The sequence below is a fragment of the Haliaeetus leucocephalus genome, unplaced genomic scaffold (genome assembly GCF_000737465.1).
Source record: "Haliaeetus leucocephalus isolate CR32 unplaced genomic scaffold, Haliaeetus_leucocephalus-4.0 Scaffold932, whole genome shotgun sequence".
NCBI lineage: Eukaryota > Metazoa > Chordata > Aves > Accipitriformes > Accipitridae > Haliaeetus > Haliaeetus leucocephalus.
The window spans coordinates 16213345-16226844 of NW_010973368.1; the positions used below are offsets into that span (position 1 = coordinate 16213345).

At 37.3% G+C, this 13500-nt stretch overlaps 1 protein-coding gene across 1 annotated transcript in view; it reads left to right on the forward strand.

The window, feature by feature from the left end:
- The window catches only part of WDR25 (WD repeat domain 25), a 68367-nt gene that overhangs the window by 34510 nt on the left and 20357 nt on the right, over positions 1–13500 (forward strand). The window contains exon 3 of the mRNA XM_010583946.1: positions 3573–3720. Within this exon, the coding sequence (XP_010582248.1) occupies positions 3573–3720 (148 nt within the window). The remainder of the gene's footprint in view (positions 1–3572; positions 3721–13500) is intronic.

The following is a 13500-nucleotide window of genomic DNA, read 5'->3' on the forward strand; positions in this document are numbered from 1 at the left end:
AGGTGCATAGCTTGTCCTTTAATTGCCTTGTTTTCAGTTCTGCACACCCATTTTTGTTTCTTGATGTGCAATGGCTCACCTTTATATGACTTTCTGTGGGCATGCGTGCATCTTTTAAGTGATTGCTGATAACTGTAAATACCAAATACCACTTCCTGCAACTAGCAAGTAGAGCTTCCCTTTTCCTCTGGAAGATGAATATTGAAAGTTAAAACTCTGAAATTGTTCTTCTGGGGATGCACTGCACAGTATCCTCCTTGCAGCAGGGCACACACAAATGTATCAAAGTTACGCTGAGCTAAATTCATCAGATAGGAGGCTTGAAGGAAAATCCCAGGCAGGTCATACAGAACCATACCTAGGGTTGAATGCACCCGGACAAAGCTTGCAGAGCATTGCCACTGCACAGCAGGACAGGGTCTGCCATCCTCTTCTTCTGCCTTCTCTTTCCATTAAGCTGTGAAGCCACAGCAGAAGCAGCACCTCTCAGCATTATTTGAAAGCACATTGCGGGCTCTGCTGAATTTGCATCAGACGGTATCTTGAAGGAAGTCTGTCCTAACTCTTCTGTCTGAACTGACGGTTTACATTGGGCATTAGCGGTGGGGTTTGGTAGCAGGGGCTGCAGGGCTGGCCTGTGTGGGAGGAGGTCGTGAACTGCCCTGTGCTGCTACAGCTGGTTCTAACTTGCTCTGGAATGGGTGAAAGCAGCTCACTGTGGGCCAGAACTTCAGAGGAGCATGTGGTGCCTCTGTTCACACATACTGAAGAAAGGGGGCGGCCACAAGGACACATGGGAGGAAACCTGAGGACGCACATGAGGACACACAGAAGGTGGTGGGAGGAGACGAGGAAGAGATGTGCGTTTGGAGAGAGGGAGCAGAGGAGCAGCAAGAAGCAAAGAGCAGGGAGTGAAAAGAGTAAGGTGCAAGGAGAGGCAGCAAGAAACCTCTAGGCCCTGACTCCAGCCTCCTGCGATGGCCGCTGTCTCACTGAGGGGAGTGGAAGGGACTGAGTGAGAACAGGTGGAGCTGGGGTAGGAGTAGGGGAGGAGAAGCGCCAGACTGAAATGGGGCCTGGGAAGGGAAGGTGCTCCCCTAAGTGCTCGTTTAACTCTTGGTCTTTTTTCCTCAATACCTCAATCTGCAATTAAAAGTTTACGTTAATTGGCAAGAAACTAAGTGAATTTCCTCAGTCGAGACTGCCTTGTCCGAGCGGCTCTAATTCCAGAAGGCATTGCAGCACTGCCGTTACCTGAGCAGAAAGAGCTGATGGAAAGCATAACAGTGAAGAGAAATGTGGAATTCAGTAACTTGTCCCTTGTGCGTGGTCAGTGGTCTCATCCATGAGAGTGGATCGTTTGTTCCGTTTCACATAATGGAGAGAAATGCGCAGCTTTAGGGGTGCGCTTTTTCCATTTATACAGCTTTTTTTTTTTAATCAAGCGGGAACTCAGAAGTGCTGTTGAACTTGCTTTACTTCATCCTTCTTGTGAAAATTGAGTTTTCATACTTAATCACTAAAACAGGACAGAAAAATATCTGAAGCATGTACCACCTGTTTTTCCTTTCATCTTGATTCATTCATTAGCTTCCTCATATTAAAAGCCCTCCAAGATACAATTAACCCTTTTTTAATACTGTGATGCTTGAAATGATCATTAAAACTCATTAAAGCAGAGAAACTTACTTTCAAAAGCAGTTTAATATGAAAATTATCCTGATTTCTTTTCTTGTGGGTAGGGTAGAATACTTAGACTATGGCCATCACGGTTTCTGTCTTAACTGACTATTCAAGTAATTAATGATAATTGGTTGCTTTGCATTGCAGAACTGTGCTCCGTGCTAGAAGATACTTTGATGAAATAATTTTCTATAATGGAATGTTGTCTTCTGAGTATGGACTATATAATAATGATATTGTCAGCGAGTCCTTTTTGTCCAGTAAGAAGAAAACATAATTGAAGATAAAAATACATTACAAAAAGTCTTGCTTTTTTCTTCCCCTTTACATTCTTCTGTGTTGTGAATTGTGATGTTGCCACAAGAAAGCGAACCTCTACTTACGTTTGCTGATTTACCAAATTGTTTTTGGTTTTAACATCCTTTAAAATGCACAAACATGCAGCCAATTTTATTTTGGTACTAACTTCAGTGCTCCTACATCGACGTACATGAAGGTTGAATTTCATCTCACTTTAAAAAAAGTCATTTTCTTGTATTCTGTTAATTGCCAAGTCTGTTCCCTGCATTACGTAAACAATCTTAGAATTGAGAAATTGATTAGAATAGACAAAATTCAGAATAACCTTCTAAACTTGTAGGCAGTGTTGTTTTCATCCTGCAAGTTTTTTCAGGATGAAAATGACTAATTGCAAAGAGAAGTACCATGAAGTAAAATGGTGACTTTAAAGCAATAAGCTGCCTTGGGTTTACTGAAACTGCAATAAAACTATCATGAAGCGCTCTCAAAGTGTTGATTTATTGGTACTACTAATATTAGAATTAATAAAATGTAGGATTTACTGGTATGGTTATAGCATTTGTTATCCATTTTATTAGACAACTCAACAGGTATTGTATTGTATAATCATAAGATATTTTATAATCTAGCTTTTACTGAAGCAGAATATTCATAGGGAAAATAGTTTTGATATTTAGCCTTCTCTCACAGAAGTGGGGATACTGCATCTTTATATGGGTCATTTGTTGCTAAACTTCTAATTTTATCTTAAAACTATGACAAAAAGAGCACCATGAAAAGGTTGTGGTTTTGATTATTGTGAACTATATTTGGTAACTGAAATTGTAATTCAGACTAATTCTATTTTCTAAAATATTTGGAAACAATTGTCTTTCTCTTTAAAAAAATATTTTTAAAATATGAGCAGGATTGTTTATGTTCTGAAAATATTGGTTGTTATATACTTAGAAAAAATTGGATAACTAGTGGAATAGGATTTCAGAAGTGCTCAGCATCAACCTAATTCTGTCCAAAAGAGACTGAAAAATACAAGGGCTTAGACCAGTCCTTAGAAATCTCCATGTAGCACATGATGATACTCTTATCTGCCCTCTCAGTGAAGTTAAGGTAAAATTCTACTTAAAATTACAAACTGAGTGAGGTATATGATAATAGCCTATCTATAGGCAGATGTGGAAGCTGTAATCTGCTAGGATTCTTCTTACTTGATGGAAAGCAAGATATGATAGAGACAAAAATTCGGAAGAAAAATTATTTAAAGGGAAAATGTATTTGGATACATGCCTGCACAGAGGTAGGGCAGCATTAGGAATGGGAAAGTATAACATGAATTGCCATTGAGAGCATTGTAGACATTTCAAGAAATAATACAAGTCATAAAAATGTATTACTGATTTGTGCCTTGTTAATAAAATGCCCTAATTCTAATCAACTGTGCAATTATTTCAAACAGACTTTTACAGCTTAGCAGATATGACTTCAGAATGCAAAGCTTTCTCAGCCATGATGATTAGCTGTAGCTACTTATCAGTAACATTGAAAAAAATACTGTGATTCTTTATAAGGTTGTCCTTATCCTTCTCTTTAAGGTATGGGATGCTGTAGATACAGGCTGGTGTTTAAAAACATACTCCTGTCATTCCTGTGCTGTTCGAGCTGCCCGGTGGTCATCTTGTGGAAGAAGGATCCTCAGTGGGGGCTTTGATTCCATGCTGCATTTAACAGATGTAGAAACAGGTAAAAGTCACGTAAGGGTGCATTATAGCCCTATCTTTATTGAGTACAGATAACTTTGGATCTTCTTAGCCTTATTCATTCGTCTAAAAAAATAGATAAAATCTATAGATCAAAGCTAGAATTGTTGAAACGTGTCCCACAAAAAAAAATAATCTCTCAGCAATTAAGGGTAGTTGGAGATATTTAAACACTGAAACGTCATGATCTTAACGTCTATCTTTAACGTCATGATCACATGTAATTTCAGTTGTCAGATACTGCACAGATGAATAGAATGAAACGTGTGGTTTTTTAATGCTCTGTCATGAACATTTGTTAAAGTGTTTGAAGAGCCTCTTAAGGCTGACTTCAGTAACATTTATACATATGGTTAATTTAAACATAGGCTTGTACCTCATTCTCAACTGGGCTGGTTTTAAGTTTGTGCTTAAAGTTAATTAGGTGATTTTTTTTTTTTTCCTTCCCCTGAATTGGACCGTAATTAGGAGTATAGAAACTTAAATTCTGGCAGGAAACCTTGAGACTGAATGTCACAGAAGCACTAGGCTGACAGCGATATGTTTCAAAAGTCGATTTTCTTTAATGATATCAAAATGCAACAGTCAAATTGAACAGGAATGTTATGTGGTATTGAGATATAAATACCAGATTGAACAGGAATATTAGGTTGTAAACACTGCGACAAACACAGTTTACATACAGGTTCAGGATGTCAGCTGGGAACTATCGCTACTGAACCGTAACCAAGTCTAAGCTTAGAATGACGACTCCAAATGCGCATATCACTCACCGATAAGGCGAGGCACTCCATCCCAGGAAGTTTCCTTAGATGGCGTCCCCACCTAAGGGGAGAGTCTCTGCCTGCAGGCCTGCTGCTCTGAGGAAGACTGGCTCAAAGGGGTCGTGGTCATATCTGGTCGGGGGTCTAAAAACTTCTCTTAGGTTGGATTGAGTTGGATTCTCTTAAGTTCCGTTGGATGGGGCGTTTCTGGTGGGCTCAGGTAGCTGGGGTATGTGACTTGGAGCACTCTGTGTACGTGACTCCAGTCACCACAGGTGGCTCAACCCCCAAACTGTGGCTTCTAGTTTTAACTCTTCTCTCAGCAGTCAAGAAGTTTTGGTCTTTATCGGGGTGGGTGCACCTGCCACACTGAACCTGGATTGCTTTGATGCAGCTGTGAATTTGATCTGGGATTTGATTGTTGTGACCTTAACAACTAATTTCCTGGATGCTGTCTCTCGTCATGTCTCCTTCACAAACTAAAGCACTATTATCAGCTATATTTCTTCTCTCCTTTATGTATGTTATCAGCATTCATACAGCATCATTCATTGGAGCTGTACATAACAGGACACCTCTGTGTATGTGTAAATGAAAGATTAGGCCTAAAATAGTACCTGAAGAGATGCAATTTTATTTTTTCCACTTAATTTATTTTAAATGTTTAACTCCTGAAAAGGTGCAGTATTTTTTTTGTAAGACTACAAAAGAAATCCCTACAAAAATTAGAAGCAGTTCTTGTCTAGGAGGGTTTTCTCTTATGTAAAAGTAAGAAGCCCATTATATGTGAATATCTGAAGAGCAGAAGTCCTATTCAGATGAACTGGGAAAGTGGCCAAGGAAATTTGTGAATATTGTTCACATGAAAAGAAGATTCTTTTCCATGCTCTAATAATTTATTTTTCTCAACATTTGTCATACCAAAACTATTTAAATTCAATGATGGCAGGAAAGGAGCTGTTGTAGTTTGGGAATGTAAAACATGTGACACAATTACGGAATATTGATGTTTTGAGAATATTCAGGTTTTGTAATGGGGAAAAGATCTTAATATATCTGATGTAGTAGTAGTACATGAGGTTAATAAACTAAGCCATTAATTTGCCAGACTTGTCTTTTTTTTATTTTCAGTCTCATTGCAGCAACCTCATTTCTAGTCTCGTATATAACTGAATTTACTAATCCAAGTGGATTTAATTTTGACTGTTGTGCTTACAAATTCTAAACAGAATGGCTACCTTCTTAATGGGGTTTAAAGCAGTAGAATAGATTTTATGTGTCTGAGTCATTTGAAGGGACTACTGTGGGGAAAATCTCATCTTGTAAAATCATAGAACAAATTCCAAAGACACATGATTTTAATCATGTACTTTAATTTCTAATGTCTCTTTGACTTAACTGTCCAGTAATGTGATAGTAGTCTGGATTAAGTTGATTGTATTGGTACCTTTGAAAGAAGGTATTTCTAGTGTTTTAGGCAATGACAACAGTAATGAATTATATTTACCAAGTTTCAAAACAGATAAGCGTATAAATGGTTCTTTCCTTACTGACTTGTAAGTTATGTAGTATTTCTAACTACTTTAATAAACTGTATGTGTAAAGGCAAAATGAATGCTTATAGTCCTTGAAAATACCAGATATTCATTATTGCCTTATTTCAAGGACATGGGATTCCTTGTAGCTCCTGTGAACTGCAGCTGTAATGTTGATGTCTGGACCTGACTTTCAGTGATGCACACCTCATTTGGAAAAGTATGATATGAGTGATGGGAATTTTATTCTGATTTCCTACATGTGCAGGCCAGTTTCTGATTTCCTTCCCTGTTGCAAAGCTACTCTTTTTTTTCATACATTTCAGTCAATTCTTTTCAGAGAAACAGGGCAAGCAGTTTGCCTCTGGAATCCAAATCAATTTGATATAAAAAGCCTCATTTCCATTTGAAAAACTCTAAGGCAGCTATAAGATTTTGATTTACATTAGTTCACTGAATCATTCATTCCTCCTCACTCTTCATCAGTGCTGAGATGATTTCTTCTTTGATTAACTTCAGATAGATGTTAGAACTGTTCCTTCACAGATGACTTCTAGATACTTTTTTGGACTGAGGTCTTAATTGTTTTCCATTGCTAGACTGAACTAACTACCACTGTGTTTAAATGCAGTAAATGCATGCCAGTGGGATTTTATAAATAATAATGCTGTCTTTAAAGCTTTATGCTCTTGTCTCTTCTGTATGTTGTTCTGGTTCAGCATTTTTCTAGTCATGTTTGCTAATGTCTAATCTTTCTTGTCTTTGTTTTCAGTATAGATTTTATATATTAAATCTGTGTTATAAAACTTCTACATGTCTTTCACCAAAAGAAACCTAAGAGTCTGAAGAGAATTACTTCTAAAAGTTTAGGAAAGGTTGCAAATACAGCTTTGTACATGGCGTAGCATTGAGCTGCTCAGTTGGGGTTTTTTTGGTCATTTTGTGTTGTTTTTCTGTTAGGAACATAGTTTCTGCCCTGTTAAATCAAAATTGTAGTCTAGCTAATTGTTTGTTCTGGGTCTGATGACAGCTAGTTACAAGATTCTTCAAAGGAATGTGCCAGCATTGTTGTGACAAACAGTGCTAGGATAAATTCTCCAGGAAACTTTGTTTCTAAGCTTGGACTTAAGTTTGCATATCCCTTGTCCTAAGATATTGCATTTTCTGGAGTTATTTCCTTTTTTTTAATCTTTGTGATATAAATAACATCAGAATAGAAGCAAGCACTGGAATCTCGTTAATCACAAAGCAGAATTTTTGTTGTTGGCATAGAAATCCTGATGCAAGGGTAGAAGACACATCCATGAAATCTTATCCTGCAGTTTTACACCATCAAACCTCTTCACCTTTTCAAATGTATTTAATGGAAGTTCTTATATATAAGAAGATCTAAAATGCTGCAAGCAGGAAAAATGGACTGATAGGAACCTCATGAAGTTCAGCAAGGACAAATGCAAAGTCCTGCATCTAGAATGGAGTAATTCTGTGCAACAGAACAGGCTGGTGCTAAACTGGCTAGAAAGCAGCTTTGCAGAAAAATACCTGGGGGTTCTGGTGCTGAGTATGAATCAGCAGTGTTCTCTTGCAGCAAAGAAGGTCAACTTCATCCTGGGGCAGATTAGCAAGTGTTTACCTAGTACATAGAGAAGATGATGCCAGGCTCTTCTCGGAGATGTGCAGTGAAAGGATGAGCGGCAAAGGACAAATGTAGGAACACAGGAAACTTTTTGGCTCAACTCAGGGGTCATCAAACACTAAACCAGAATGTCCAGATAGGCTGTAGAGTCTCTATACTTAGAGATACTCAGAACTTCAGTGGACAGACCCCAAAGTAACCTGCTGCAGGTGGACCTACTTTGAGCCGGGCTTTGGACTAGCTGAGCCCTGGAGGTCCAACCTGCATGCTTTGTTGATGCTATGATGAAAAACAGGGAAGGAGAAGAATTCAAATCATTGAGGTACAAGGAGTTCACTTGTCCTGGTTTGGTGAAAATAAATGCTGTTGTCCAAGTCTTCTTTTTCTAAATTCTTTTTTATAGATCATCATTTATTATCTTAAATGGTCATCCATTGTCCTAACACCAGGATGTCAAGCTAAGACTCTCCACAAATATGGTTTTCTTGAAAACTGTTGTATGTATTCAGAGTATGGGTCTGATCCAAAATATGCATAAAATGTTTAAGGAACTCAAGGTTATTCATGCATCATTTGCGTGAGTGGTTCTGTGGCTACAGTTTGCGTGAGGCAAATTCAGTACTGCAATATGGGGTTTCATAAATATTAGTAGACCAAAACCTGTAGCTGAGCTGCCTGTAAAGATTACTGGTTAATTTTTTTTAATTCTCCTATTTTATTTACATTATTTCTTTATAAAAATAAAGATTTTTGAAAGGTTTCACAAATGTGATAATAATGCAGCAGTCTGAACCAGTGACACTCCCTGGCTTTGTTCATCTCTGCTAACACCACACTCGCGGTCATTTTCTACTAGTGATAGTTCAGACACTTTGTTATTTACAGAGTAGTAAGTAGTGCTATATTCAGAGAGCACTGAAAAAAAATTGCTTTTAAAACAATTCTGGGTCAAGTACATTTGGCATTTAACTTCTGTTATGTCCAGATGTAATGGAGATGCTCTACCAACTTTAGAAGGGTAATTGTGTTTTTAAAATTTATTTATAACTATTTTATTTTTGGAATATATGTTTTATTCATCAGTAGATTTTTCATTAGTCACAAATGAATTGGTACAATAGCATAGGCAGAACATTGGCTGGGTTGATACTATTTGCATATTGTAGATACTTTTCATTTCTTTAATATTATGACAGAGAGAATGTTCCAAGAAATTTTGGCACAATTCCTATGTTGCCAAATGCTGCAGTTGTATTTTAGTTCATGGACTGAGCTTGATTTCAAATATAACTTCCTCAGAGTTATAGTGGGTAATTTAAATTCCCCATTATTTTGAAAGTTTTCACATTACCGTGGCCAGGATACTGAAATTAAGCTGTTGGTTTTGAAGGAAGGTTCAGATTATAGATAATGTGGTCACTTAAATCTGGTTTGTGGGGTTTTTTTAACTTGTTTTATTTTACATTATTTTGAGAGTTTCTTAATGGAACATTTTGTACCTCCAAGAAGATAGTCCAAATTTGCTTTTCTGTATTTTCTTTTATATTCTAATTTGGTAGTCCTATAGATATAACATTATTATTGTTAATGCAATTGTCTTTGTTCACATAGGAGTTTTAGTGCTCATACGTAAATGTCACCTCAGGAGAGCTGTGACTTTCTTCTCCTATTCCTCCCTTTCTCTCCCAGTACTATGTAGATAGTATGTTGTTTTAACATGCATGAAGGTTTTATATGACACCTCAGAAAAAAGCTCAGTTGATTGATTTTTCTTTTTTTTTTCTTTTATTTTTTTCTTTTGAATGCCTACAGACATCTATGATGTGAGGTCAAAAGTTTCCCCCCAAATTCAGCAGTTTTAAGTTGTACGTTGAACACAGTTTAGTGGTCACTCTCCAGCTAGGAGGTAACAGCACTTTACTTTTATACTCAGTAATGTAATGTCTTTGCAATAAGAAGAAAGAAGAATGTTGATTTGGGGGACACTTTCAAAGGTAAAAGATAATATTATTTAATATTTCAAGCACCTTTGCATGCCAGAAACTTGTGACTGTAGGGGAAAAAATCAGGAGAAACATATAGTCAGTATAACTAGCTCTTGGAAAAATAATAAGGCCATCTGTAAGCACGCCAAGATACAATGGATTTGTTAAGAACAAATTATGTCTGATCAATCTATCGTTCTGCTCACAATTATGCATGAGAGAGATTGTGACTGTAATGAGATTTTTTTTAATATATTGTCTCATGTCTTTTTGTAAACACAGTAGGGAAATCCGTTCTGTATAGCAAGATTACTCTCATGTCCTTGTAAGTCTTGGGTTTCACTTTTCTTTACAGATTAGTGTAAGGAGGTGAATGTTTTTGGATTATGCAGGTAGGGGTGTGAACCTGAGGACCCCTAAACACAGTTACAGAAGCATCCTGTGCTCAATAACTGTGCTGATGTTCTGTGAAAAATTCACAATGTTAAATAGCCTTTAAAATATCTGATTTCATAGTTGAGCAGTTTCACAGTAGGCTGCAGCATAAGGGAGCAGAAACATATGTTCAAGATCTTTTTAAAGTTTTTTTTCATACTGTGTATGTTACTGGTGAGCCTTTAATGAATGAAGAATTGAATTAAAGCACTTTAAGAAAATAAAACATACTGCAAAGATATAGTAGATATTGTTACCAAAATTGTGAAAATTAAAGATTCAGAGAAACATTTGCTTTCTGCTTTGGAATAACAACCTCTCATACGGGAAAATGATATGTGGTATGGATTTTCCCTCAATTAGCCAAATAGATTTTCAGAAGATGTAATTTTCTACAGTCTATAAGTTGCTTGAATCTTTGTTATGCTGCCTTTAGGGACTAAAATGCAATAAATATATACACAATACAGGTTTATACAAGCTTGCTGAATTACACCTGTTGTGTTCTATTATGGATAAGGGAGTCTTCTGCTCAAAGGACATCTTTTGCAATATATAAAATAAGGCCCTAAAAAGTTGAATGTTTAATGTTAATAAACTGAATATTGTAGTGAAAAACATGCATAACTGCAAATACCAACTTCCACAAAAGGTGGAGCAAGGTTTCCAGCAGACACTGAAGCTGGATTTCCCAAGCTATGGGGCTAGGTTCCATCGTAGCATGGTTACAGCCTGCAAAGCAGCAAATTCTGCTTGTAGTAGTAAAAAACACTAAATAAAGTTTGTACAGAAAAGGGCTAAGAGTTGAAGTCATTGTTTTAAAATACTGAATTGCATGAGCTATTCTGCCACATATCTTCCGCAGTGATCTGTTCCATCTCTCAGATGGATATTTTCCCTAAATTTCTGAGGTTCTGAAAGATTTACAGTGATAGAGGTTTCATAACTGTTTAGAGAATGTGCCTCAGCAAAGGGTTTAAGGGATGTATTAATATAAATGTTAGGAAAGTTAATTTTGCTGGGGTCGGGCATATTTGTATGACAAGCAGTCCAACTTAGATTCTGTGTATTGTGCATAAATTTCAGTTCTAGCAATAGGAGAGTTTCCTTTCTGTAATGTTGTAGTCCTCCCCTTTTGAGTATGTTATCTGCTACTGCTGCTTTGGTCTTCTGTGCTCCAACTTTTTTCTCATGTTATGTGACACGGCAGTAGAATGAAATTCATGTATACGTCTAATTATGCCAAACTCTTCAGAATGCTGTTTACTGAGTTTCCAAAAAGAGATGTTTGATTGAATTTCGCTTTGTGGGGGTGAGAGAATGAGAAAGAGTTGTATTTCAAAGTATTAATTGGAGAGACTGAGCTTTTAAGATTAATGTATTGTGACTGCTCCTCAGACCAGTCAAAAAGCTAGTATGGTTAATATCTACATCAAACAGTAAGGTAACAGTTTAAAATAGGAAAAAGAAAGATGTTAAAGAGTACAGAGGTGAATAAGATGCTCAGGTTGTTTGCATTTATTTATTATGCCGTAATGTAGAATTCATAGCACTGAGATCATTACAGTGTAATGTCTGTCACTGAAAGCTTTTGAATAAATAACAGCCTCTAGAAGACAAGAAAAGGGCAAAACCAGTGCCCACTTCTCTTTAAAACAGGGGGAGATGGAGTACGGAAATAGAGAATTCTAATTTCTGGAGAAAATATTGAGCAAATGGTTGAATTATTTGGAAGTAGTTGGGGATGAGATTGAAAGATGGACTAATTAATAACAAATCATGTTAAATCAATCTTTCTGTGGAAAAGGTAACAGATCTTGTAGTTAGTAGATGAAATGCATCTTGAATTTAGTGCACATCTTTTTTGGTTGTGTTTTACCTGACTTTCTCATGTCTTAGGCTAAAGAGCACAATGGCAAGAAAAAATGTAGGCATTATAGAAGAAGCAGTTTTCAGAAGTCTTGTGGTGGTATGTCGTGGTTTAACCCCAGCCAGCAACTAAGTGGGATGGGGGAGAAAATCAGGAAAAGAAGTAAAACTCCTGGGTTGAGATAAGAACAGTTTAATAGAACAGAAAAGAAGAAACTAATAATGATAATGATGACACTAATAAAATGACAACAGTAGTAATAAAAGGATTGAAATGTACAAATGATGCACAGGGCAATTGCTCACCACCCACCGACCGACACCCAGCCAGTCCCCGAGCGGTGATTCCCCCGCCCCCCCTTCCCAGTTCCTAAACTAGATGGGACGTCCCATGGTATGGAATACACTGTTGGCCAGTTTGGGTCAGGTGCCCTGGCTGGGCATGAGAAGCTGAAAAATCCTTGACTCTAGTCTAAACACTACTGAGCAACAACTGAAAACATCAGTGTCATCAACATTCTTCACATACTGAACTCAAAACATAGCACTGTACCAGCTACTAGGAAGACAGTTAACTCTATCCCAGCTGAAACCAGGACATGGTAAAAATCTAAAAAAACTCCTACCTTTAGTAAAGCCAGTTAAACAATTAATGTTTGTCAGAAGTTTAGGTGATGAGTTCCACTTGATCAATTATGTATATGTCTAATGCCATTTGGACAACACACTTTATGAATAATGGTGACCTCTTGATGCATCCTTTATAAATCTGTTTGACAGGATTAGTACAGGTAGGCTGCACTTTTGCTAATTTCTGGCTGCAGTACCATTGAAAACTTGTTGATCATACTCCCAGAGTGTTTATTAAAATAGGTGCTAGTAGGAACCAAATTCCTTTGGGAGCAAAGTGCTTTTAAACTGACGAGTGAGCCTCCATGGGGAAATACAGTATCTTCTCAAGTGCTGTAGATGAGAGTAAGGTGCATGTGTATGTGGCTTTTCTAAAGCCCGCAAATGATGATGGTCATGGCATACATGAAAGCAGTATCTTGTTGCTCCTATAACTGATGATTTTAATACTTTTTTCCTTCCCTGTGGAGTCTTTTTTTTTTTTTCCTTCTGTAGCTGCTGGGATACTGAAAGCTCCCATGGTGAGAGATGGTCACTGTTGCATATGACTTGTAGAGGGAACCTCTGCTGCCCTTATGACTTTTTTCTCTTTGGGGGGAAGGAACTGATGGACTAACTTAAGTCTTTCACTCAGTAGTGACAGAGAGACCCTTTAGATCTTGCGTGGGTAATCGGTGGAGAATCTTTTTAAAAAGAACACACCCCCCCGCCCAAAAACCAGTGTTCACATAGAATAACACTCCTCCCTTACACTCCCTGCAATCTATTTTCCCTGCCCCTGCTAGCTTGAAGAGCACATGTGATGAAGTACTATCTCTCTCTCTTCTCTTCTTTAAAACGAATAAATAAATAATTTGACAAGTCTTAGCCTCTTGACTGTGTAAGTTGACTTCAGCACATGGGGAAAAT